This window comes from Sylvia atricapilla, chromosome 3, assembly GCF_009819655.1.
Source record: "Sylvia atricapilla isolate bSylAtr1 chromosome 3, bSylAtr1.pri, whole genome shotgun sequence".
Taxonomy (NCBI): Eukaryota; Metazoa; Chordata; class Aves; order Passeriformes; family Sylviidae; genus Sylvia; species Sylvia atricapilla.
The window spans coordinates 5,659,825-5,686,866 of record NC_089142.1 but is presented as its reverse complement, the minus strand read 5'-3'; the positions used below and the strand labels follow the sequence as shown (position 1 = coordinate 5,686,866).

The following is a 27,042-nucleotide window of genomic DNA, read 5'->3' as shown; positions in this document are numbered from 1 at the left end:
CACTGTCAGCCAGCTTGAGCTCCTAAGTCCTTGCTTCAGCATGAAAAATCCACAGCTTCTGAAGAGGAGGGAGCAGCTATGCTATACAGGAGCATGGAACACCACTGTAAAATAGCACCCCCTTTTCAACACCTGAGAAGGAGAGTAAAAGGTGGGTTCTCCTTAAAACATGTCCTTAGCATGTTGCACACACATGGCAGCAAAACCATTCCATTGACTCTTCATATTTATAGGAAAAGCTTCATCTGTCATTAGTACAATTGCAGCAAGTTCAGTCAATTAATTTTTCAAAACCTTCACCATAGCTCACAGTGCTCTAGAGAGGTGGTTAGGGTCAAAACACAACGAGTGACTGCAGAACAGCCCTCACACAGCATTTGGGCTTCTGCTCAGGAATGTACACAAGTCATTAAATTACATTAACAAAGCCAGTATATGCCAGCCAAAGCTTTATTCCGGCTTCTTCCATTGTTTGGAACAGCAACAAATGCAAGACTTCAACTCAAAACAACTATGTTCCCCTATGGAGAAAAAACTCCCCACCCCTACCCCTCAAAAATGCCCTCAACTCTTTTTTTTTTTTCTTTGAGGAAAAAACACTTAACAATGCAACTTTTCCACAAGCAAACATCAGAAAGCAGTGCTGTACAACACAGTAGCATATACAGAAACTCACAAGAAACTTTTGTTGAAGAACCACCAAGAACTCCATACAAGTCAGTGTACCCCCACCCCCGTCAGTAAAAAATGCCAGTCAAGAGGCAAATTCTTATTGAGGAAAGTACAGCTATAAAGAAACAAGCTAACAATAACAGTCTAGCAACAACAACTGTAAGAAAACAAACTGAAATTAACAGTCTGCCAACACTATTCCTTTACAGGGAAGTTCAGTAGTGACAGGTATTTGGTCAGTCAGGTAGAAAAAATAAGCCACTTAATGCTCTGCTGGTATTTTTGTTCCCACAAACACATTTTCATGGGAACATTTCATACACAGGCACTTGTTCAGTTTCACGTGGTCATTGTGTCACTTGGTTTCAGCACTCCTGGAGGACGTGAGGATCTTCAGCTAAATTGCTACTGCAGTCAGTTTGCTTTTCTATAGGGAATAAACACAGATTAGACCCATCAAGATGTCTCTATAAATGTGTATAAGGGCTTTAAGATTAAAGTCAGCTCTATGGGGCTTCAGACTAAATAGTGACATACTGGACCATGTTAAAAGACTACACTTACTACACAAAAATAAAACAGCTGAAACAGCAGAAGTGCCCAAGAAGATGAAGCAGCAGTGCTCCCAGATTTCACTTACAAGTTCAAGTTACTCCATCTCTCAGTGGACTTGGCATAAACCACTGCAGGAGTTTTTTCACCCTGAGTGATGTGAAACTCCTACTCAAACTGCCTTTCCAGGCAGTGGCAGTGTGTGCAGCAGGTTCCAGCTCTGTGACACATGGGTGCATAACCCTGACTCACCTTTCCTGTGCTGGTGCTGAGAGTGCATACACTAATTCCATGCAAAGTGCTCAAGAACAGAAAAATCCACAAAATCATGAATAATCCTGCGTTTGAGTGATGCAGTTGAGGGAAAGTTTGTAGATGGACCATTTTAACATTTTATCAAGTCCTTTAACTGCCCATTTTCTTGCTCAACAGGCAACCTGATCTCTGTTGCAGGCTTCCTTATTTACCCATAACCCAGTAGTTATACTGAAATACAATTACCAATTAATCCCTGAAAGCACAAATGCTATTCCCACTTCAAGTCAGTTTAGTCTTCATCAGGCAACCACAGAAACAAACTGCCCAGACAGGTTTTGGACTCTCCATTCTCGGACAGATTCCAGAACTCAGCAACCTGATCTAGTTGACCCTGCTTTCACCACCAGGAAAGGCCCCTTTCAACCAGAACAGCTCTACAATTCCATAATTATAAAAACAGCATATAAACAAAAAGGACCGCTGCTGTTTATCTGGTGCACTGAAGAGGTGTTTACCAGAAACACGTCAAAATTTTTAAGTAACAATAAAGATGTACCATTCACAAACTATCCTTACAACAATTAAAATGGCGTTTTTATGGCTTTAGATTTATACATTATGGGACTGGAGAACTCAAATGCTAAACTAAATGCTTAACAGTGTCTTCCTAGCAGTTGCTCACCTTGCCTCAGAAACATGCCCAAGAACAGCATGCTGATGGCAATGCTCAAAACCCTGCCAAAATCTCTAACTGGGGTGAACCACCCCAGCTATTCCATGAGGCTTAATCCATTACATGAATAAATAAATACTAAATTGGTTTGTAATCCAGACACAGTAGCAGCTTTCACTGCATGCAGTCACCCTTAAACTGACAGTACATAAGCTAATGCTATCAAGAAAATCCCAACCACAGTATCAACTACATAAGCTCAAATTAGTGTTTCAACTGTGTTTTCTAAAATAAAGCATTTCCTAGAAAATTAGAAACCATTCAAACACAGAGTACACAAGTGATGTGGGGGGCTTAAAGTAGACTTACCTTGAAGTAAGGACTCCTCTGGTAAGGGCTGCAAGTTTTCTGTTGCAGGGGTTAATGCCTACACAAAAAGGAATCCTGTTAGGAAGCTGGCACTATTGCCAAGACTTCCATTGAGGTGCTTCCTTTAATACTAGACTAACTTCTTACATCAGCACTACTGGACTCTTATTTACCATTGTTTTCCCCCCCTTATAATTCACTACATTAGTCTGCTCACTTTTCACTTTGATACAAAGGCTGCATGTGAAGAACAAACTGGAAATTCATGCTGTGATCATCACCAGTAGCATGGCTCATGACCTGAGCGCTGGATTCCAGACACAAGTGTTTCATCCACTGGTGGGTACTTCATGAAGAACACTGATGAAAACCTTACTATTCTTTCCTAATTACTCCATAATACAAGTATTTGTCATGATTTAGCCATTAGTTATCAGCCTTTCTAAGAACTAGTCCTGTCCTGCCCAATCCATTATCACACTGCCATACCTCAGATGATCTGCGACCCTGGTCAGGAATTCCATTCCAGACGTTCTCAGGATGAACAATCTCCTCATTGCCACTGCAGAGGTTCAAGACCTGTACAGATAAAGCCAAAGTGGATCTAGCACAGCAGCAATACACTTAACAAATAAGACACAGCACTAAGAAAACACAGTCGAGGACTCTGTGCCTTTGAGAAGGTGTTAGGAAGTCTGGAACTTGCAAAGAAGAATAAGCTGATCCCTAAACAACCTGAATGCAGTGACTAAGGCTGCTCAAGGCTCTTCTTGGCTCCTTACCCAAGCATAGTGAGAAAAAAGATGCAAAACACCTATTAGGTCAGAACCAGAAGGAAGCGGATGAAAAGTGATGCCACTACATGATAATCCCTGACACTGCCTCTCATCTGAATGCAGCTAAGCTTAGTTTTGGAGTTTTGGACACCCAAGGGATCTCCCAGCACATGAGCTGGCTTCCACAATCTCAGACATTCAATCTTCCAAAAGGATGCTTTCATGTAACAATCTTTTGGATTTGCAACCTTAAGTTACAACTTAGAGGCCATTTTATGTTCGTATAATGTCTGTGCAAGTGTGTACATGAACACATGCTCCCCCTGGACTGAAGAAAGACATCTCATTTATCTCCATCTTAAACAGCAGTAGAACAAGGCAGCTCATTGCCTTATTCTCTACTGTTAAAGTTAACTCCCACCAACCACTAATGCAATACACAATTCACTGAAGCAGGAATAGTTGAGGATTCATTATTACTTGCAGTATAGTTTGAGTTTCTTCCCAATTTTCTACTGCTCTAGCACTAACTCCTCAAAATACCAGTAAAATAATGTCAAGATTCATGAACATTTAATGGTAATACAGCTCCATTGCAGAACACTAACTTGCAGGCCAGAGAGAACCACACACATATGTGTGTTTCAAACTGGAGCCAGATCCTTCAATATTCCCAGTCAATAAAAGAAAGTAAGATGTGAAGGGAACATCAAGTGTTGACATGTATCATCAACAGGAGGCACTGCTGTTTATCTCTAGTCCATAAATTTAGAATCAGCCTTTGCAACACTTAAATTCTACAACAGAATTATTAAAAATATTTATTCAGTGTTTAGAGGAGGACCAAAGAAGGACCAAATCTTAAGAATGCAGAAAGTATTCCACACCACACTTACCTTGGTACCCTTCTCAGATACCTCCAAAATGCGAGCATCACACCATTTGAGAGAAGTCCACACCACACATTTGGAACCAACAGCAAAACCCTTCAGATTACAAGGATAATCTTGTGCTACAAGAAAAGGTAATTTACCAATGAGGGAGCAAGAAAAAATGCAAATAAAACAAACTCACAAAACCCCACAAAAATCAACCCCCAAAAAACCCTCAGATGCCTCAAACACTGCTGCCCCAGCCCTTCCAAACTACTTGGTATTCGAAAGTTAAAAAATTGTCATCCCAAACAGTCTTTTTGGGACAAAAAGCTAAACAGCAAATGCACTTCATGTTCAGAAATGGATTTCCACTCAAAATCATTAATCTTCCCAAGTAAGACTAGTTGCTGCTAGCCTGCCACATTACCCATGAGATACTACACTTGGTCTGCTGTCCTTAACCCACCAAAGCATTAACATTTACACATTATCTTATTAGGGCACCAAAGTTAAGGTTTTTTTACAAGAAAGCCATTCTTATGTTTGAATGTGCACAATGTTTTGATTATTTAACTCTTTAAAATCAGATACTTTACCTGCACTGCCGTCAGCCAAGTTCTCATTTTGCTTTTTGTCTTCCCCAGGCTGACAGCCTAAAGACTGAACACACAGACCTCCACTCTCTTTAAATGATTCAGTCAAGTCTTGTTCCATCCATTCTTCCACACAGTCATCCTTCTTCTTCCACCCCTTATGCTTCTCAACTTTACAGTCACATGATTTCCTAGTGAAAACAGCCCTTTGATTTGCTGAGTCTTTTGAAAGAAATGAAAATTGACTTCCACTATTTGCAGAACTCTGTAGCACAGCACGTTCCAGCATTAACAAGTCCTCCTCCCTGTCTTCCTGAGGAGGCTGAACATCAGGCAGCATCAGTTCCAGAAAGGGCTCAAATTTGGCTCCAAGCATTGACTGGTTGTCATGCATCTTCTGGTGCAGTTCTTTCTCAGGTCTACCACAAGATGATGACAACATTAGGGAAGGAGGGTCTGCTTCCATCCAATCATCTAATGTAGCTTCTTCTTCATGGATTCCAGACAAATTCACTTGCAGTTTCTTGGTCTTCTCTCCCAAAGAAGGCTGAACATCAGATGGAATCAGCTCTACTGACCTCTCTCTGTCAGCAGAGGCACCAGTAACTGAAGGCAGCAGGTTTTCTTTCTCATCAAGTAATGGTAAAATTTCAAGACAGTTCAGAGCTGTCAACTGTCCTGTCTCATTCCTCACATCTGGCAGCTCCAGCAATTCCTGGTCCAACACTGTCTCTCTTGCTTCACTGCCTGATGCTGCCTGCATTTCAAGAGACTTTGCTTCCAGTGCTTCCTTTGTTCCTTCATCAGAGGGGGACTTTTCCAAAACTCCCTCTAGCTCCTGTAAGGGCTTGTTTAGATGATCACATGATAAGTGCATTTCTAATGGATCCAGTTCTCCTAATGCCTCAGTTCCATTGCTTGCAGATGGCTGTGCCTGGAACACTGGCAACCTCTGCAATTCTTGCTCTTTTCCTAGGCAAAGGCTGGTTGCTGGAGCACCACTGCCTGTCACTCCTGCTTTCAGCTCCGCCTCCTCTCCAAACAGTATTTCAGACAGGTCTTGCTCTGCAGCTTTTATTCCATTCCCCACAATATGAGGGCTGCAGCTTCTCATTGGTTCCAGTAGCACAGTGTTATCACTATCACCTTCAGACAGAGGTATCTCTTTATCAAAACTGTTCTCACGCTCTCCTATTTCATATCCATCATCAACCTTCCCACTGGCAGCTCCCACTGACACATTTGCTTCTGCAGTTTCTAAGCACTCAGAAGTTACACCCAGGTAAGGATCAGAACAAAATAAAGCACTTTCATTTTCTTCCTGAGCTAATCCACTAACAGCAGAACTTTCTTTTTTGAGACAAAGACCCAAATTGTTGTTTGAACTTCTGTTTTCCTTTAGGGGCTTGCAAAGGTTTGAGAAAGCACTGTCACCAGTTTCTTTATTAGCCTTCCAAAAAGGCTTCATCTCTTCATTAATATTATTGCCAGAAGCTTCCAGCTTGACAACACACAGAGCGACTTCAGAATCTTTATCTTCCCAAATTTCTACTATTTCAGCCTCTAACACAAGATTTTCAGTCAGATCATAAAACTTCTTACTTGCTTCACTAAGCCATGAGCCGTCTGAGGGATTGAAACCTGAGAGACAGCAAGCAAATGCTTGCCCAGGTACTCTGAGCAGTTCATATGGCATCTGTCGGATCATCTCCAGGCTGACGCTTTCCTCACTTCCATAATCCACGTGTCTAACCACTACACTGTCATCATTCACACTGCTGATCTGAGCTCTGTAGAACCACCCATCTTGACTGTATTTTGCTAGACAAGTATCACCACTTTTCATACAAGACTTGCCATCGTTCAGAGAGCTTAGTCCAAGCTTTTCAGCTTCCTCTATTTTTTTCTCAATGTAGCTCACATCTTTGGTATCAGCACGGTGACACCAGAAGTATCCTGGACTATTTACCACTGTGACATAAATTTTTAAAGTCTGACCTGCCTCTGGAAATTTCCAGCTAAAGGATTTACAATCACTTACACAAGAAATCTCATTTTGTACCTGAGGAGGCACAGGCTCACAGCCAGTGATCATGCCACGGTTCTCTCTTTTATCAATTTTTTTTCTTGAGAAAAGTCTTTCTCTACTTGGAATGTCTTTATCAGCTAAATCCACTGTTATTATACCTTGATGGTCACTGAGAATAACTTCCCATTTATCCTCAACCTTCTTTACAAATTCACACGACAGCAGGATTTCACTTGTTCTCTTGGTGAAGTAAAACACTGCTTTCTCTGTCCAGTCTGCATTTTTTTTGCATTTGAGTCCGCCCAGGAAGCAGTGAATGCTCATTGCTGGAATAGATGACAAGTTCTTAGGGAGCCTACGTGCTTGATCAACACTAATCACAGAAGTATCACCATAATCAATATAATGTACCCGTATTGAATTGTTGGAAGTCTTCTCTTTCACTACAGCTCGATACCACAGGCTGTCTTCTGAATAAACAGCACTGATTAAATCTCCTGCTTGGAAAAGCTGTCCACAAGGGTCCTTCACTGATTTCCCATTGTTTAAACTTTCCAAAATGTTGTTAAGCTGAACCTCATCACTCCCCAGTTGAACATAAAAATCCTGCGGGTCGCTGACGTAAGACACATACACTAAGGTTTTAAGAGCTGGCACTATCTTCTGTGGTGGTAGATCAGAAGCATTTTTAAGCATTAGACACCTGCCTTCAGCAGGAGATTTAGTATCTGACAGAGTATCCATCTGGGAAAAGAGCAGAGACTCCTCTCCTGCTTTATTCAATATAAAAGCATCGTCCTTACTGCTAAGCATCTCATCAGGTTCTAGTAACCCAGCTGCCTCATCTCCCTTCCCAGAGTGCTGGAAAATGTTTACAACTTCTTTGAATGGTCTTTTGCTCCCTTGTTCTTGCTGGGCTTCAGGTTGACATTTTTTTCTTTCAAGAGGCCTACCTGCATTTGAAGTCTCATCCTTCTCATTCACATCTGTATTACTAGAGCACGAAGTCTCATTATGTACATGACTACACAGTCCTGTACTGTTTAGGCTTAGCTCTTTCAGTTTTGTATTAATTTGAGTATTTCTATCAAACAACTCAACCAGCAGTGTATTATCTGAGTCCTTTGCTACCACTATTGCTTTTAATCTCCTTTCCAGGACAGCTTCCTTAAACCACATTGCAGCTTTTTTGGAAACAGATGCTACATCAGACACAGCACACTTTACGGCCTGCATTGGCACAAGCAAGATATCAGAAGCATCGTTGGGTAAAATAAGCAGATCATCTGTCTCTATTGTCTCTGTGTTCCCAAAATCCACAAAGAATACTTTAGTCTTAGGTTGTCTTTCTATAATTACTCCCCTATACCACTGACTGTCAGAGTACCTTGCTAGACACAGGGTCCCAGACTTCCCCAAGGTTCCTGTGCTGGTCATTTTCTCACTCAGGCAACTGATGTTATCAGCCAGCTGTGCCAAGGTATCTGCACACCTTTCAAGTTGGCAGTAAAATGTCCATGGATTCTCAACATGTGTAATATAAACATCCTCCTCACTCCCAATTTTAATACCGTGACTAGAATAATAGAAAGAGTGAAGCTGGACCAAAGATTCCAGATGCTTTTGGGGAAATAAACGTCTGGCTACACCTCTCTCAGTGAGAAACTGGCAAGCACTCTGAAAAGGTGTGATTAAATCTACAATGTTAAACAGGTCCCGATTTATTGAAGCCAAGGCAAAGATTGTACATTTAAGGTCAAGGTCAGATGATGAATCAACAACAAACTGACGGAAAGCCTGAATTGCTTCTTCATCCCAAGCAAAAGGATTCTGACCATTCGGTTGGATTAAGTTGTAAAGGCTGCACCTGAATGCCTGAGCCTCTAACCTAAGGAAGCGTTCATTAATTGCACGGAGCTTCGTTAGACATACCTGCTCCCTGTTGCCATAGTCAACATAGATGACTTCTACTTTATCTGCACAAACTCCTTCACTAACTATTAAAGCCCTGTACCATTTTTTATCCTCTGAGTATTGGGCTAAACACACAAGATTTGGCCAAACATGTGGCTGGGATGAATTCTTGCAATGCTCCTGAATTTCATTCATTAGTTCCTCAAGGTCATTGCAATTTCTACTTAACTGACACCAAAAACAACTAGGATTCTCAACATATGACAAAATAACATTAACTGTACTTCCCACTTCTAGGTGACCTCCACAGGAGGAGCCTGGCTTAATTTCCACATAGTTCTGTCTCAAAGAGGTGTGCAGATTTTCCTTACCCTCATAGTCTCGAGAAAGAAGAGATTCACTACTTTTGGAATTGTGAATGGCTGCAACAGGGCTCTCTCTGACCATCACACCCATGTGAGAATCAAGTATTCTATCACTGCTCTTTAGATCACATTCTTCTCTGAACCTCTTCTCTGCGTTTATTTGGCTTTCCTCTGCAGCATGCACTAGGGGAGAGACCTGTGTCACAGACTTATCTGATTTCTGGTAAGTCTTGGGTACTTCATATCTCTGGTATTTAGCATAACCCCCCTGGGCCATGAGTTTACTTACTCTTTCCTCTCCTAACTGGGACTGGTCAAAAATTTCAACCACATATTTGTCACCCTGCACATTCAAAAACCAAACCTTTAATTCCTTGTTCAGTACCATCTCCCTGAATGCAGACACAGAAGCTTCACTCCAACTCCCTCTTGGAGGGGAGACACCTGCCAAACAACACTTCAGAGCTAAAGCAGGCAGTTCCCTGAAGCGAGGGAGCAGCTCCCTCACAGCACACAGATCCACAGTTTCTGTACTGCCTCTGTCCACCAGGTGTATTTCCACTCTGGTGTCCAGGACCCTGTTGACCACTGCTCGATAAAAGACACCCTCGTTCCCACTGGCACAACAAAGGGATCCAGGCTGTGGGTCCCACCCAGCCTCATCCAGCTTTGTGGAATGGGAATAAAAATTCCACATGCACTGCCTCAGCTGCCTGAAGAGCTGGTAATACTCATGGAGTTGCAGCCAGAACTCAGATGGGTCTCGGAGGTGGGAGACCTGTGCGTTGTACAATGTCCAGGTCTTCAGATGCACACCAGCTACAGCAGCCAAATCTCCGTGTGTTAAAACGGGAGGTGCTTCTAGTGGCAATTCCAATTCTTCAACTAAGGATTCCTCTACTTCCAGCTGCTCATGAGCCTCAGTTTGGCTCACGTGACTGCTGACCAGGCAGCAAGCCTGAGACCCAAAAAGATGGTTCAAATCAACACCATTTTCCCCATAGAGGGTCACATAATAGAGATGCTCAAAGGAGTTAAAAGCTTTGATGTGAGCAGTCACTCCTCTACCGAGCACCAACGCCTTCAGCAAATCAACCTGCAATGGGGACCAGCCACAGCCCCCATCTGAAACACCCTGAAGAGCACACGCGTAAGTGACCACAGGCATGCGAAAACACTGGGCAGGCAAATGGCGCAGGTCAGCTCTGGTCACAGTCTCCTTCTTGCCATAGTCCACAAAGATCACAACAGCTGCATGCTGGTCCTGCTCCCCAGCAATGAGCTCCAGCAGAATAGCACGGTACCACTGGCCATCCATCCCACGGGCAGCACAGGGTGAGCCCACTTTGGGCAGTAAGTCCTGCTCCCACCAGTCATAAGCATGGCACATGGTATCAGAAAGGCAACAGATCTCCTGTGACAGGCACTGCAACTGGCAGTAAACGTGGTGTGGGTCAGAGACATGGGTCACTAGGACAGGCTCAGTCACACCCAACTGAAGCTGAGGGTAGTAATAATCCAAGGCAGGTGACAGAGGCCGGTATGAGAGCAATGCACGGACAAGCTGCGGAACCGCAAAAGCTCCAAGGGAACACGCTGGAGGCTCTTGACAGAGCTGCTTCTTTAACTGGGCAAAAGGCAGGCAACGCCTGAACATCTGGCAGAAGCAGCTGTAAGAGACACGTCTGGCCAGGCCCAGCTGCCGCATCTGGGCCACAAGCTGGGGCAGCTCAAGCACAATGAGCTGTGGTGTTATCACCTCCTGCACCACACCAGACACCTCCTTGCCGTGCAGGAAGCTGAGGAACTCCATTGCCTCTGTGGTCCACTTGGGCACTGGTGAATCCCCACTTGCTGTCCCCTCGTGACTGTGGGAGGGCATGACATCGGCCACAACACAGCCCAGCACCTCCGGGGGCAGCTGGAACAGCTCTGAGCAGCCCCGTGCCAAGTAACAGTCGGATGTGGTCACCACGTATCCCTCGTCCAGCAGGAAGACACGGTACCCCTGGGCACTACAACTCACCACACAGCAGCGGTACCACACACCCAACACCTCCACTAGTGCCAGCTCTCCTGGGCACAGCCTAGGCCCGCTGGCCCCCGGCCCGCTGGGCTCTGGGCGGGCCTCCAGGTGCGGCCCGGCCGCCGCCTGGATCTCGCGGTAGAGGAGAGCATAGTCAGCTTTACGTTCACCGAGCAGCCCCCACAGCCGCAGGATGGGCACCTCGGGGCACAGCCCCACGGCGCGGACCCGCAGGGTGATTGTATCGCCGCGGCCGAGGGATCCTGGGCCGGAACTCATTGCGAAGCGCCGAGACCCGCCTTCGACCCCCGCACGAGGCGAATGAATGCCTCGCCCTCCGCCCCTCGGCCTCATATAGAGCACGCGCCGCCCACGTGACCCACGGGGAGCCGTTAGCGGCTGCCCCGGCGGCCGAGTCCATTTTGATCCTCTCGGTGGGGTAGAGAGCGGAGCGAAGGGAAGGGTGAAAAGGAGGGGTAGGCGGGCTGATACATGGGGCCGCTCCTGCTATGCTAAGACTTGCGAGGAGGCGCCAAGAAAAGGAGGGTTACGGAATTATGGCGGGGGCTCCGCGGGGCTTAGGGCCGAGCCCGGCGGAGCTGCCCTCACCCACGGTGGAGCGTTCCACGCCAGATGGGTAGGGCGGGACGGCGGGGGCGGGCTGAGGGGGAATGAGCGCCGAGCCTGCTTAGCTCCCATTGGTCAGAGCGGTGCTGGGGGCGGGACATGCGTGCGGAGCTTGGCTGCTATTGGCCAGCGGTGGTGTGAGGGCGGGGCGCCGCGTGAGGACGGTGAGCTCGCGTCAGGTGCCCGTCAGGAATCGCTGATAATTCGCACCCAGAGAGCTTTACTAGGAGTGAAAGGAGTTTTTCACTACAAGATTTTTACGAGGCTTTTAAAATTTATTTTTATTTTGAGCTGTTCCTCAAGGATCTGTACTGGCACCAATGTTATTTAGTATCTTCATTAATTGCTGAAGGGTGAAGGGTTGGAGTGCACCCTCGGCAAGTTTGCAGGTAGCTTTGATACATGCATGCTAAAAGTGGTTTTACATACTACTTATAATTAATATACTGGTTATGATGATCAGAGAGGTTGAGCAACTGTCCTTCCTGGGAAGGCTGAGAGAGTTGGGACTGTTTGGCCTGGAGAAGCTTCAGGGTGACCTAATTGTGCCCTTCCAGTACCTGAAGACAGCTGATAAGAAAGATGGAGAGGGACTTTTTACAAGGGCCTGGAGTGACAGGACAAAGGGGAATGGCTTCAAACTGAAAGAGAGCAGGTTTAGATTAGATATTGGGAAGAAATTCTTGACTGTGAGAGTGGTGAGACACAGAAACAGGTTGCCCAGAGAGGCTGTGGATTCCCAATCCCTGGAAGTGTCCACAGCCAGGTTGGACAGAGCTTGGTCTAGTGGAACCCCCCATGGCAGGGGGTTGGAACTGATCTTTGAGGTCCCTTCCAATCCAAACCGTTGTATGATAAAAGTACTTGTTCTGTCTCATGAAAAAGGTAAAGCTGTGTATCCATCACCGGGCTATCAGGGTAACAGGATGGCAGGTGGGAGTGATTGCGATGGAACTGAAGCAGAAACTTCACTGGTTTGTCATTGCTGGTGCTGGAGTACAAGATGGAAAGAACTTCTATTAGTTTCTCAGGATGACAGCAAGAAAAATACCAGGATTTCTGAACAAAACCTTCCAAGTGATGCACAGGAGATTCTACCTGAATATGAGGAAGAACTTTACCGTGCAGTGACCGAGACCTGGAATGGATTGCCCAGCAGTCTCCCTCACTGGGGATATTCCAGAACTGTCTGGGTGCAATCCTGTGCCCTGTGCTCTGGGTTGACCCTGCTTGAGCAGGGAGGTGGGACCAGATAGGCCACTGTGGTCCCTTCCAACCTGCCCCATCCTGTGATTCTGTGACTCCCTGATAATGATGAGATTAATGTTTTCCAAGCTGGAAGTGCACCCCCAAATGCATACAGCCACAACTGAACTACAGTACAATCAGAAAGCAACAGTGCAAGCCAAGAAGACACCCGAACTGTGTTCAATGAGAAGATGGCACATTGGAGACACTGCTTGCAAAGAATAGAAGAAATCCTGAGTATCATTCAAAGAGCCAAGTTTTCTACATTAATTCAATTACTAGATATTACTAAATCAAAGCCAGCTTTGTTTTATTTACCCATGGCTGCTTTTAATAATGCACTTATGACTCTTGATTGCCAAAGATTAACCTACTGACAAACAGCACTAGTCTCCTTCTCCATGAAATCTGGAAGGCTTTAGGTTTAAAACAAATTAAGTAAATCACTCCTGTTGAAACATTTTGCATTACGAGAGAGAATGTTGTATTTCCATCGAGATTTAAAGTGGCCAGAGTGCACATTTCCATGGAAAATGACTCAGTCTGCCACATCAGCATCGAGATTGTCATGTGACAAGTAATTCAGCTTGGTCTTATGGAGGATCTTGAGTCCTTTGAGTGTTGCAGAGCAAACTAGGCTTTTGATTTTCTGGGAACAGGAATGCATTTCAATTGTGATATTACTCAAACAGTTGAGTGGAAAGGTCAGGCAGTCTCTGGGAAGTAAGAGGAACACAAACCCTTTCACTTTTTGTGCAAAGCAGATTTGAAAACAGATAAACTGCTTTTATCTTTTTCAATACCTAGCACTACAGGCTTGGTTTGCTGACACATCAAACTAATGAGAGGTAGTTCTTTATCTGTGTGCAAATACAATTAACAACAAAAATTTCCAAATAATTTTATACATGCTTAGCCACAGAACTTGTTCAGTGCATTGATCAACCTGCCCTTCTCTTTAACAATAGAAACCATCTCAATTACCAAACAGAGAGTATTATGTTCTGTTTGCTTGGTAGAATTTTTTTTTATTCCTGTTTGCTGGTTCAGAAAGCTGATGCTGGCTGGTAGCTGGAGTATTATTGTGACAATTTCATACTGTGGATTGTATAAATCTCATGTACCAGTGTGACAATCAGATAGTATCCTTAAGTCATGACTGCTCCCAACCAGTAAGGACTAGATTTGGAATAACAAGCTACACATGTGATCCTACTACCTCGTGGAATGAGAATTCAGCTTTTTGAGTCTTCTCTCTTCTGTGAATACTGAAGGTTTTAAAAAGAAGTAACTCCACATATGCTTCTGATTTGTTCATATGTAAGCCAGAATACCAGTGACCAAGGTGCCTGTGAAAGCAAACACTAAAGTTAGAGGCTTAAAACAAAAGTAACTCAATAAATAAGCCCATTAGATCAAACTATCTCCTCTTAAAAATCATATTCTTAAGTTCAGTCTCATATTGCTCTGGTTCCCAGACAAGTTCCAAGCCTCTGTGTGCTTAGAGAGGCTGTGAACTCCCCATCCCTGGAAATGTTCAAGGCCAGGTTGGATGGGGCTCTGAGCCAGTGGAAGGTGTCCCTGCCCATGGCAGAGGGTTTGGAATGAGATGGTCTTTAAAGTCTCTTGAACCTAAACCATTTTATAATTCTATGATTGTGTCTTTCATGCAAAAATCGTAATAATACATAGGGTTAGGGCTACATCCACAGTCCTCACATTTTAATGCTGATTGTTCTTGTAAAGAGAGTTAGAAAGCACGTACCATTCGCATCCAGGTTGGTGTAAAGCCTTTGTACAGAGACATAAACCCTTCGCCCTGGACAGTTTGAATCAAGCAGTTCATGGAAGATTTATAGAGCAGACCTCTAGCAATGTGCAAGGAGAACAAACAGTGTTAGGATTACAAATACACAATTTTAAAAAAGCCCATCCCCCTCATAAAAAATAATTTGTAGCTGATACTTTTCTATAAGCCAAAGTGCTTCTGTAAGCTCCTTGGAGTCTAATCCAGAACTGAAATCCACTGATTATACTTAGATGGCCATCACAACAACACCCCTCAGACGTTTACTAAATCACTAAAATCATCACCAGAAAGATGAAGAGCAAATTATCAACTTAGCACTTCACTCCCAGTGAAATCAGTGCGACACATGGTTTCAATGTGCTGCTGAAAAGTCAGTCTCCAAAGTGTCCGTACCTTCCCTGCTTGTCTCTTGGCTGGTTCATTATCCGGGTTTTGACCATGTCAGCAGGAGTTCCCAGAACAGCTGCTACCAGCCCAGAGCAGGCACTGCCAACAGCAACAGATACTTAAGGAAGAAACCAAAATGTATCATAAAAATTTCAGCATCTTGATTCCAGTTCTTATAATAAAGATATATTAAAACAGCTGTCATCAAATCATGAGTAATAACTCATAACATAAAGTTGTTTTGGGAGGCTTGCTGGTACTGCTCTTGTTCACATGTCCTCTCAGTGCCAGCTGCCCTCACCTCTGTCTGCAGTTCTGAGTCAGGGATGAAGGATCTGCTATAGGCAATTCCTAACATTGTTTATATAAAGTAGATTTTTTTCCTCATTTAAGAGAGTAAAAGAAGTTGTATCACTGTACTCCCACAGATTAGAGCAAAGGTGTTTAAATGCACCAACGATGCACTTCTAGTGAGGGCAGCTTTGTAGCAATGGTTGCATCCTTTCTCTTGTGTCTTCTATAAAGTGATGTTCTCTCAGGAAAAATATGATTCTAAAGTTTCATTTATCAGCAGTATCAAAATCAAAGAATGGGGTCTTCTTCTGGCACAGAGAGGCTTAAATGAATTTAGCAAGGCTGGAAATGCTGCAGTGGAAAAGGGGTAATTGGAGAATACGGCACCTGCTAACACTGTGAGTCACACTATTGTCCACAAGTGTTGTGTTCAGAAGCAAAAAATGTTTCACTGAGTCGTAAGTGGTCAGATCTGTAAAGAGGATAATGAGAAAAAGCAGCAGTGTCAGGAGTGAATGGTGTCTGTGCTGTTCACAAAACAGGATATTCACTTCCATTGCGGCTCCTGCCCTCGGCACAGCTGGCCCTCTGCCCCCAGTTTTTAATGAGGGCTGTGGCACCTGAGTCCTGTCTTTAGACATGTGAGTACATTCTCCTTTCTGCTCCCATGTGCTCTGATTTACCTTCCAGATGATGCTGAGCTGTATCTGGGTGACCCTCACTAGCCCTGTTGCCTGGCTCAGCTTCCTGGCTTGGCCTCAGACCTGCCTCATCACCACACACTTCCCTATGGATCTGGATCTTGGGGAAGCCTGGCTGCCTTTGCTGGCTCTGCCCTGCACACCTCACTTGGGCACTGGGTTGTAGCTGGTAAGGTCCCTGCTTTGCTGGCCATGGGAGCCCTTCAGCTCCTGGCTCACTTTTCCTTAAACTCAGGTAAAAAGTGTTACTTTTAAGGCATTTGATTTCCACAGGACCAAAACACAGATGCACAAGGCAGAGACAGTCACCTGCAGGGTGCTTCAAACAGGGCCCCAGTGTAGGTAATCAAGACACTAAGACAAAGGGAGCAGCTGAACTCCTTTTTCTTAAAGCTTTGGTGGGGCCTTAAGTGCTGCAGGTCAAGTTATTCCATTTACCTCCCATATTCACCAGAGCAGCTCTCTGGACATTTGGTACCCATCCAGCCCAAAGTCCTCTTACTCCTCCTTCAGACAGGATCTTCAGAAATGCATGGTGCACACCCCGAAACCTGAAATCAAGATGCAACTTGTGAGTAGACAGCCCAGTGAAATTTTTGCATGTTCCAATACTTTGCTGCACCAGTTCCTCATGTAAGATTAGGATTTTATACCTGCAAGAATCTGGCCCTTCAGATCCATTTTTGGATCTTTGACTTTCATGCCACAACATTTTACCAGAGATATTGGTTGCCTTGCAGAGCAGTGATCTGGTCCCTAACAGCAGACAACCCTTAGACCCCACACTGGGTTACAATACTGAATGTGCATGACACCAAATGATGGCAGCAGCTTGGGATGCAAAGAGCAGCATGTCCTGGTATTTGCAGGAGAGTCTCAAGCCCTGCTGTGTGCCAGCCTTCCTTGTGGCTGTGCATCCTGCACGAGCCATTTCCCTCGTGCTTTCTTCAGAAAGCATCCTTCCCTCCCTGTGGTACAGTGTTGGCATGGATGTGCTGCAGCACAGAGGATGAGTTTGTGGTCCCTGGGACCAAGAAATCAGAATAAAGAAGATGAGTATAAATGGAATAAGAAGGAGGTCTTGATTTCCCCCCCCTACCCCCACCCCCTGCACTGCTCAGAGCCATGGGATGCTCTCCCTGTGAAAGGGCACAGAGCAGCTGAGGAGAAGGGGTGGCAGAAAACAGAAAGAACCACACCCTGGGCCAAAGAGTGACCAGTAATGGGGAGAAAACCACCAGCTCTGAGAGGAACCAACCGTAACGGTTTTCCTTCCAACTTCCTTTTTCCCTCCATCTGCATCTGCACCTTCACCAGATCAGTTGGGCTGGCAAAAAACTGTCCGATAGCACCTGCAGACATGCCTCCAACCACAGATTTCCTGCCAAATGGAGAAGAATTGTGCTCCAGAATACACTGAAAATCTTCCTGAGTCACAGTGCTCGAGGCTAAAGAGTTCAGCAGCACAACCCAGGTGGAACAAGTGTAAATGGTTATTCCATATTTTAACAGCCAAAGTGAAGGTAATAATTGTGATGGCTACAGGTTGTTGAAGTAGTCAGTAATATTTCTGTATATTTTCAAAAAGAGTTAAAACTTACCTGGGGGTGTGGGAGGGGAACCAAAAAAGTTACATTATGCCCTTTGCTTAAGGTTTAAAGGCAAAGCACACAAGTAAAGGATGATGCTCCAGGTATTATAACTGAATGCCCACCTGAAATTCCAAGCTGCTTGTGGATATATAAAACTTTTCTTTCTCTCCTACTGGTACTAGATGAGTTGTGGTAATTTTATTGGTATATTTATTTTAGTAAAATCAGAAAATCCAGTATCATCCATAGGTCCCCCTTCCTGTAGCATTAGGCATGACAAGTATTTTGTTGTAGGTTTTATCAATCCCATTCTAAAACCAGATACATTTTGGACCTAAGATTTGGCTGTAGGACTCCTACAGTAAGGACAATCCCCAAGCAAGCAATAAATATACATGAATATGCAACATTACCAGAGAGGAAAGCTTTCATCCTCCACCCTGCCAAGCACGGAGTCACGGAGATGTTCATAAGTAACCATCCGAACACCAGTGTATACTGTGGAAAACAAAAGCAGCAAACAGTTCTTGGGTCTGCCATTTCTGGAGGTCACAGTGAGAGAGATATCAAGACCTTGGTTTATGACACTCCAGAGCTCGCCTGGGTCAGCTGGTCACTGCTCTCATGTTTGTGATCAGAATGGGGAAAGTGAGAGGTTTGCCTGGTGTCAGTGGGAGAGCCAGGGTGTTTTAGCATCAAAATATCTCTCTGGCTGAGCCACAGGTCTGCCAGGCGGCAGCACAGCTTTGCCTGCACCCTAAGGAGATGGGACTGCATCACCTCCTTCTGGGCTGATGCCAAGCACAAAACCCCCACTAGTGCTTTTGAGGTTTGCTGCTGTCACTGTATTTCTAAGTAAAGCACAGAAAGCTGTCATTTGGGGCCAAACCTCTAATGCATTTCTTTTAACCACTTGTATTTTCCCCTTGTGCTTGCAACCTCAGTTTTTTACCCCATCTTCTTTCCTAATCTGTCCCCACTTCCCTCACATATGAGACATTTATTGTTCTGAGAATTCTGAGTGTCTGGATTTCCTGAACAAGACCTTCCTGCAAAGATGACAGAGAATTTACATGTTGTTTTCCCAGAAGCCAGAATAAGGCTATGAAGAACGGGGAAAGGGAAGGAAGAGACGCTATTCATCTGGAATCTCGTATATTTCAAAGTGAGATTGCAGGCTAGACTGAAAAGTCCTCACGGATATATTTAAAATACAAGGAAATATGGCAAGCTCACTCCAAAAGGCTTGGCCATAGAAGGCAGGCCCGTCGTGTCCCATCACGAGCAGATATTCACCTATGTGGCGGTAGACGGCCGGCGTGGCTCCTTGCCAGAGCTTCCGTACCCCCTCCTCCTGCGCGATTCCGGCCGCCGTGCGCAGCATCCCGCGGTACGGCACCGCAGCTCCATCGCGGCGCACGGCAGCTTCACCTTGGATCTGCAGACGGGTTTTCGTGAGATCCAGGGGAAATGTCACTGAGGACAAAGGGCCGGGAACACGCGTGAATACGAGTGCGACTGCGGAGAGACCTCCGGTGCCGGGAACAGCTGTACCACAACGCCCTGCCAGCGCCCAAGGGGCTGGGCACCAGCAGGGAGCAGGGGCTGTGCCCAACAGGGTCCAGGAGATCCCTGGAGAAAAGGAGAATTCTCATCCAGGTCTGTTAAGAATGGCTCTAGGCACAAGTAACTAAATGACATTCCTGTCAAACACCCAGACTTTCTCCCATATTTAGTTTTGCAGATTTGTTATGCAATATATGTACCTTCTGAGGCACTCAGAATTAAAAATCCTGTTCCAATTACTGTTCCAGTTACTGATCTGAATACAGACCAGTCACATCTCTCAATCGATTATGTGATCTCTCTAATTCTGTCCAGTACAGTGACAGCACATGTTACGGTCAGGAACAACCCCACAGAGGTCATCATAAAGCAGACACACATTCAGGCTCACCTACAAACTTACCTACATATCTGTTCCCTACAAACCACTCTAAAGCATGTTTGCTTTCCTTATACAGGTACAAAAATCATGTCTAGCCTGTTATTTCTCTCACTGAAATACCTGGTGGCAAGTGAAGGAGATCCAAGTTGATCTCAGCTTCCCAGGGCTGCTCCTGAAATAGTATGGACACATTTATGCCCCTAATTTCAGTTCCAGGCCAGGAGTGCCTGGCGATCGCCCTTCCCAGCCTGGGATCAGGAGCAGGGCTTGTCTTTGTTTCAATACCTCTGTGACAAACCAGGGTCCTTCCCAAGCAGGACTCAGGTGCCAGGAGAAGGCAGTCACTGCTCAAAGCTTCAGCAGGTTTATAGTCTATTAAGTTTGGTATTCATGTTTAAAGATTACCAAAGACTGAGAAGTTACAAGTCCTTAGAGCAGTGTTACTTACTTGCTTGTAAGAGCCTGTAGAAATTATAAAAAAACATGCTGAAAAACATTTAAAATAAGTTACTTGGTCACAGTGCTACAGTGCTACACAGATGCCAGTAGGCTGCTATGCCATGTTTCACCAAGCAGTTTTCTAACTCCATTTTTATAGGCATCTCCACTGTGACCAGAAACTTAAGAGTCGAGTTTTCTTTGATTAACCTTCATTAACTATGACAAGGAAATTCCTGAAGGAATAAGGCCTTGCTAGTAACTTAGGCAACAGATCTGCCTGCCTCTTTAGTCCTTTTCTGGAAACCCAGCCAGTGCAAAGCTTAAATTAGTCACAACTGCACTGAGTTAATGACTGCAGTCCTTCGGTCTCCGAGGCAAAGATTTCGTCCTGAAAAACCCTCCCTCTGGCCACGGTCAGGTGGCAGAAAACACTTGCAAGGCTTAGATTATGGAAAAGCCACTGCTAGCACAGTGAAATGCAGATTTGGTGGAGCAGAACACTGAGGAATGAGGCATCCGGGGACTGATGTTCCCCCTGCCCCCGTAAGTAAATTTGACCCCCTTCCCTCTCGGAAAACCACGGCGAGTTGTACCTAGTTCTGCCACAGCCGCTGCACAGGCTGACAGAGCGAATTTGCTGGCTCGGGGCCATCTCTCTGGAAGAGGTAAGCTCCTCTCTTCTTCTGCAGGTGACATCTAGCATCTCACATGAACCGGGGCTAACCAGCCACCCTGCCCGGTGTGTCTGCAGCAAGAGCGGGCCCTAGCGCAGATCAGCTCGGGATGGTTTAGGAGATAAGCTGCTGAAGGTCACGTTTCTCCAGCGCCAGCACCGGGAACTGCAGCAGCCCGAGCGGCTCTGCAGAGCTGGAAGATCCTTCTGCAGTGACACAAGATACTCCAGCGCAACAGGCTCCTGGGAAATGTAGTTTGTCACCAAGGCTGCTCTGTGCCCGGAAATCGGCACTGCAGGTACAGACACAGGCACCGTTTTGTCCACATTAAAAAGAGTAATCATTCATGAGGGTTCAAGATTACGCGTGGGGTCTGTCTGCCTTGCGAGGTGCTGTTTTTGGCAGCACTGTTTTGGGGAGCCCCAAACTCTGTTCCCGTGTCAAGCAGCTGCATGCGGGAGGGATGAGTTGATCCAGATCTGGTTTAGTAAGAGCTGCATTAGCAACAGCTACGTGCCGAGCTGGGGCTGCGGATTAGGCACGCAGCGCTGCAGTTTGAACAAAGATCCCAGCAAGCCTGGGGTGGCAGAAATTGATCTCTTCTTAGAGTCTTTAAGTGAAAAGTTTAGAGCTTTTCCTGGCTGAATGCTGAAGTCCTGTTGTGTGCCAGTCCTAATTTATCTTAAATTATTTTAGATCTATTTAAGTTCTCATTATAAAAAAAGGTAAGGTATGTGCTGTTCAAGAGAAGCTTTTCGTTTACCATTAAGGCTCAGCTGAATCCCTAAGTTAATCATTAGCCATTAGTCAGTAATCCTCATGCTGATTGGAAGATTTTTTTGGTCACAGAAACTTATCCCAGAACACCTCCCCACATCTCTGATTGCCTAAAGCTTTGGTGAGTGGTCCCCTTCAAAATAATTCAGACAAAATAAGGGACCATTGCAGGTGAAATACTCAGTTGAAGTTGGATGAATCTGTCTCATTTGTCAGCAGTAATTGGTATTAAATTGGATCCTTCTTGGGGTTAAAATTAATTCGAATTCATGCAGGGATAAAACAAACTCCTGACAAAACGATGGTTAAAAAATGGGGAGAGGGCATATTGCAAATTAATGCAAACACGCCTGGCTGCACGGAAGGTATGAGTGGTTCAGAGCCTGTTTCTGGACAGTTCATGCAATCTGCTGTGGCACATTGAGGGGGCTTGGGTCAGCTTGTGCCACACTCTATCAGCCTGTGTATCATCAACTCATAATGTGGGGCAGAGAGGACCTCTAGAGTTCACCTGCAGTCATCCTACAGTCCTCTGTCACTGCAGGAAGAGCTTCAGAGCTACATCAGCTTGCCCAAGGTCTTGTTGGGTCCCCTGAAAACCTCCCAGGATGAGGGTTTCACAACCATCCTTTTGCTGTACACCTCTGGCTACAGTCTCATTCTGTTTTCTCTGTGACCGTGCTTTAGGGAGTGGAAAACAACAACTAGATCCCTCCTTAAAGTAAACCTTATAGCACTGCAGCATCCTATGCAAGGAGCAGCTGTCCATGGTCATTTTTAGCCCGAAGAAATAGGTTCTTTTTTAAACCAGACGATTGAGGGATGGCTGTGAAGAGGAATATTCCTGACTAGAGGTAGATACTTGCATGGACAGCTCTGTGATGTGTGGAGAAGGGCCAGTAGTCATGGAAAGCCATCAAACACCTGGAGTTCCTATATCCTTGAATCCTGAGACAGACAGCACCAGCAGAGAGGACCCTTCCTATTCATTTATTTCAGTTCTCAGTGAAATGGAGTTTTTTGGTTTCTGTCCCAAGCCAGTTTGACCAAAGGCTGCATATGCTGGGAGGGAGTGTGGACTTCAGATGGGATAGAAGCAGTGCAGTGGGGTCTGGGACAGCTGCTGGAGAAAGGCAGCCAGACTGCCCAGTGCTCTCACCTGTGCTTCTGTGTTAGTTCACTTGGAAAAACCACTGAGCATTAACCACTGCCCAGCCCAAGGAAAGTCTGGCAGTGACTGTTGCACCATCGGACTTGTTGTGTCCTCCTCACAACAGTGCCTTGCATCTCATGTCCTTCACCAAACCATGCCCTAAAAGTACAACCTAAACAAACAAAAAAGGCCAAAACAAACATAAAAGCTTTTAATGAACGTCTTCACAGAGAGTTGAGGGCTTGTCTTACCTGTACACATAGATCACTTTAAACTCACAACTCAGTCAGTTAATGAAAACATACCATGCATATAATGAAAATATGCATTTTCTCCAATATTACAAGGCCTTTAACTCTCCTATCACTTTACCCCTTTAAAGGAAGAGAAGTAACTTAATGGATAGAATAAAACTAGGAAATAAACCTATAAAGAGCTGCGATAGCTAAACACAGAAGTGTAGAAATACTACATTTAACAGTGATTTATCTGTTTGTCCCAGACAGTTTGCAAAATGGAGATCCACACCCTATTTGTCACAGCTGATATATGTGAGCTTGTTCTTCTGCACCTACAACCAACATAAAACATCCAAAGGTATTTGAGAATGACCGTTTAATGAAGAACATGCACCTGGTTTTCACAGCTCTTAATCTCCTACTATCAGGTATATTTCTGCTGTGCTGCGTTTACTCTACTGCCTGTCTGCACAGGTACTAAAGTTCCTGTTTGTGCACCTATTCCTCTGTAGGAAGGGAGTTAAACCGTATTTGGATCTGTGTTTGTTTATGCCCACTGCCTCTTGCCCTTTCACTGGGCACCCTGAAAAGTGCCTGGCTCCATCCTCTTTGCACCTTCCCTTCAGGTGTTCATACACACTGAGAACGCCCTGTGCCTTCTCCAGACTGAGCTGTCCCAGCTGCCTCACCCTCTTCTCAAATGACAGATGCTCCAGCCCCTTATTAGCACTTCACTCTTGGCAGAGGATCACCTCCCTCAGTCTGCTGGCAGCATTTTCCCTGATGCAGCCCACGGTGACCCTGAGTGCAAAGGTCCATCTCATGTTCAGCATGGTCCATCAGGACCCCAGAGTTCCTGTCCACCCAGGTGCCCCCTCAGCCTGTACTGGTGCATGGTGTTGTTGCTACCCAGGGGAAGAACTTGGCATTTTGCTGAACTTCATGAAGTCTCTTTTTTTTTTTTTTTTTTTTTTTTTTTTCTTTTTTTTTTTCTTTTTTTTTTCTTTTCCAGGAAAAACTGGACCAGGGGATCCTTGAGGTTCCTTCCAAGCCGTTATTTCTCTGATTTTGGGATAAGTCCCTGTCTGTCTGTTTTCCAGCCTGCTGAGGTCCCCCGAGGTGGCAGCACGCTCACCTGGTCTGTCAGCCACGCCTCCTGGTTTTGTGCTCTCTTGAAACTTGCTGAGGGTGTGCGGGAGTAGATTCTGACAGCACTTTCTATACGTTTTTTATACCTAATGTATTCTGTAAGTAATTTTGATGTGCCACTTTCACACATGCAAAGAAACTAATCTGACTTCTCTGAAACCTTGTCTTCTGACATGGCACTGATATAACAGAGGTGACCAGCAGGTTTTGAATTGCCAGTTCAACCTCAGAAGCATTTCTCTGCTCCTCAGACACTGGACACACATCTAGCCTTTAATGCGATATCTCAGACAGGTGAGAGATACCTTTCTTAAGGTTTCTGCTTCAGGTGATGCCTGCAGAAGTTTTTTGCCCTCTGACTTGCTGAAAAAGCTAAATGTCTGCAAATCACAGGCCCTCTGCTTTGTAATCTCAATACTACAAAACCCCCCTGTATTTTTAAAAAAATCGAAGAAGGCTCTGCACTGCTTAGCCAGTGTCCCTGGCCGTGTCCCTGGCCGTGTCCCTGGCTGCCCGAGTGGCCTTCCAGCAACCGGTGCAAAGTCCAAGGCTTTGCCACAGCAACATCTACGTTTTGGAAGCAGCAGAGTTGGTCCTCATCCCAGAACAGAGCAGAGCTGGCTCTGCCTTTCCCAGAACAAGGGCTTGTGCCCTGCCCTGCTCAGTGCTTTTGGCATCCCGCGGCGGCGCTGGGCCGGCAGGGTTGGGCAGAGCGGGCCCTGGCCATGAGCTCGGAGCGCGGCCGTGCCGGGGCCGGGCGGGCGGAGCAGCTGCCGCGCCGGGGACGGGCGGCGGAGCGCAGAAATGGATCTCGCCGTGCTCTTGGCAGCGCTCCTGGGGCTCCTCATTGTCAAGGCTCTTCTGTTCCAGCCGAGAAACCCGAGTTCCCCTCCTTGCATCAGGAGCTGGATCCCTTGGTTTGGAGCTGCGTTTCAGTTCGGGAAAGCTCCTCTGGAGTTTATAGAGCAAGCCAGAAACAAGGTAATGCGTGTGCTGGCCTGCCTGCTCGTGGGTGCGTGCTCAGGGTGGCTGCCTGCAAAGGGAAAGGCAGCCAAAAACTTCTGCCTTGTTTTGCCCTTTCCTGTCACGTTTTATAACGTCAGGAGCATTTAACTGGTGAAGAATCGGCGTAGTACCATAAGCAGTGGTGAGTTGTGGGTCTGTTCCAGGCACGATCTCTGTGCTGCGATCATCCTCTGCCGTTTTGCTTTTGCAGTTTGGCTGTGTGTTAATCTTGGTTTCAGATAATGTGGAAAGCTCTGTGCCAAGGGCTAGGACCAGGAAACAATTTATTTGCATGCCTAAAGTTAGGTGAGATTTTTGAGCACCAGCTGGTGTCCCTCAACATTCAAGCAACACAGACGTGTTTGGCAGACAAAGTTTTCCATCCTAAAAAATCTTAACCAAACACAGGGGTCAGGATTTACCCCCTGGACTTTAATTTTTTTCTGTGTCTGTTGGACAGAAAGAGATCAAATTCTTAATTTCTAGATATTTAACAATAACTGACATAAACCCCAGTTTCCCACTTTCATTCAGTGATTATACCATCTGCTACTACAATGTTGTCAGCCTTGAGTGTTCCGTGTTGAAGGATAACACAGCCCATTACTTGCAAAAAGTAGCTAAAAATGAAACCACTGTAACATCCTGAATTTGGAAAAAAAAAAAAAAAAAAACAAAACAAAACAACACCACAAAACAACAAAACAAAAACATCGATAGATACTGGATGTTTACTGTTTGCTTTCTCATTTTGAACTACTGGATTTCATATTTGTATTTCTTTTTGTGTTGTTATAAACTCACGGTGTTAAAGCAGAGGATTAAATCTGATCTTTGAGAACAGCAAGAGCTGTCAATCTTGTATGAAAGCACGTTGGGTGCATTGTGGAGTAAGCTCAGAGGTATGATCTTGAGTTTCTTGGCTTCTCTGTCCTTGATAGGCCAGTTTTAAGTTTATATTTCTGTCTTTCTTGTAGCTTTCATCTGTGCAAATGCACACTCATTGGCTCTAGGTTAATTAATTTTTGTGTCCGTTTGCCTGAAGACCCTCCAGGCTCCAGGCTGATACTGTGGCAACTGCTGACACATCTGCACACACCAGAAACACCTGAAGGGCTTTACAAACCTCTGGTTTTGTTGAGACAGAAACTAGAACAATAAACATTTTCACTGAGTGAAAACTCAAAGCAAAGAAGGAAGAGAAGGCTTTCTGACATTTCTCCATTTACTGTGTGTTTGCTGATAGGACCTTTCCTTTGACTTTTAGTCCAGCAGCTCCTTGTGACCTCTCCCTGTGGTCCTCCTGGGCCAAGGCGGGATGTCTACATCCATCCCTCCCAGGCTGGCCACCTGCCTGCAGCACCATCACCTCAGTCTCCCTGTCTCTGAGGAAGGCCACTTGTTTGTTGTCCCCTTCCTCTCTTTAAACACTCCTCAGGCACTGAAAGTCTCCCTCACTTCCCACCTCCCACACTGGCACGCTGTGCTGAGGCCAGGAAAAATAAGTCTTTTCCTGCCTGCTCCCTTTTAAGAGTAGACACTGTTGCAGAGTGCAGCCAAACAAAACACGTGCTGCCGCCAGAGGGGTCATTAACAGGCACTACAGGCCTTGCAAAATACATCTGCAATAATTCCAGGCTCCTTGATACTGCCAGAATAGAGTTAAGTGTCCTTAGTATGAGCAAGCTGCCCTCATAAAAGGTGTTGGAGAAAGAGGCTTCAGGCGATGTGAAATCTCAGTGAGGTCATGATCTTCAGGGGAGACTCTTGCAAGGAGAAAATTCTTCCCCTGGATTAATCCTTCAGACTGTCAAAGTGACACTCATCTCTTTCTTAATTCCTTTCTTCCTTAATACCTTTCTTCCCTAATACTTTTTGTGTCTGTCCTTCACTGT

General features: G+C 45.3%; 3 protein-coding genes across 6 annotated transcripts in view; 1 reads left to right on the top strand and 2 right to left on the bottom strand.

The window, feature by feature from the left end:
* Positions 1 to 1,003: 1,003 nt before the first annotated feature.
* On the bottom strand, positions 1,004 to 11,381 carry TDRD6 (tudor domain containing 6). Its single transcript, XM_066314675.1, has 5 exons — positions 4,772 to 11,381; positions 4,197 to 4,312; positions 3,014 to 3,103; positions 2,525 to 2,582; positions 1,004 to 1,099 (listed from the first exon to the last, which is right to left on the bottom strand). Exons 1-5 carry the CDS (start codon positions 11,379 to 11,381, stop codon positions 1,038 to 1,040), a joined length of 6,936 nt encoding a protein of 2,311 aa, XP_066170772.1. The 3' UTR covers positions 1,004 to 1,037.
* Positions 11,382 to 13,449: 2,068 nt separating this feature from the next.
* Positions 13,450 to 20,999, bottom strand: SLC25A27 (solute carrier family 25 member 27). The gene is made up of 9 exons (XM_066314689.1): positions 20,744 to 20,999; positions 19,058 to 19,237; positions 18,175 to 18,259; positions 17,428 to 17,550; positions 16,608 to 16,720; positions 15,856 to 15,940; positions 15,181 to 15,273; positions 14,743 to 14,845; positions 13,450 to 14,326 (listed from the first exon to the last, which is right to left on the bottom strand). The coding sequence occupies exons 1-9, from the start codon at positions 20,844 to 20,846 to the stop codon at positions 14,255 to 14,257; spliced, it is 957 nt and encodes a 318-aa protein (XP_066170786.1). The 5' UTR covers positions 20,847 to 20,999; the 3' UTR covers positions 13,450 to 14,254.
* A 3,909-nt stretch (positions 21,000 to 24,908) lies between these two features.
* The window catches only part of CYP39A1 (cytochrome P450 family 39 subfamily A member 1), a 349,396-nt gene continuing 347,262 nt past the window's right edge, over positions 24,909 to 27,042 (top strand). For 3 of the 4 annotated variants that reach the window (XR_010743158.1, XM_066314682.1, XM_066314683.1), the window contains exon 1: positions 24,909 to 25,123. Coding sequence is in view for 2 of the 4 variants with exons in the window: in XM_066314682.1 (XP_066170779.1) it covers positions 24,947 to 25,123 (177 nt within the window). In the remaining 2 variants the exon portion in view is untranslated. Of the gene's footprint in view, positions 25,124 to 25,186; positions 25,290 to 27,042 lie in introns of those variants that run through there. The other variant, XM_066314684.1, reaches the window with a different exon arrangement.

Coding starts and splice junctions, on each gene's coding strand:
- TDRD6 (XM_066314675.1), bottom strand. CDS start 11,381: ATGAGTTCCGGCCCAGGATCCCTCGGCCGCGGCGATACAATCACCCTG. Junction 3,104..4,196: donor TATCTGAGAAGGGTACCAAG/GTAAGTGTGGTG, acceptor TTATCTGTACAG/GTCTTGAACCTCTGCAGTGG. Junction 1,100..2,524: donor AGAGGAGTCCTTACTTCAAG/GTAAGTCTACTT, acceptor TATTCCCTATAG/AAAAGCAAACTGACTGCAGT.
- SLC25A27 (XM_066314689.1), bottom strand. CDS start 20,846: ATGTCACCTGCAGAAGAAGAGAGGAGCTTACCTCTTCCAGAGAGATGG. Junction 19,238..20,743: donor AGCGGCTGTGGCAGAACTAG/GTACAACTCGCC, acceptor CTTTGTCCTCAG/TGACATTTCCCCTGGATCTC. Junction 14,327..14,742: donor CACCAACCTGGATGCGAATG/GTACGTGCTTTC, acceptor TTGCTTTCACAG/GCACCTTGGTCACTGGTATT.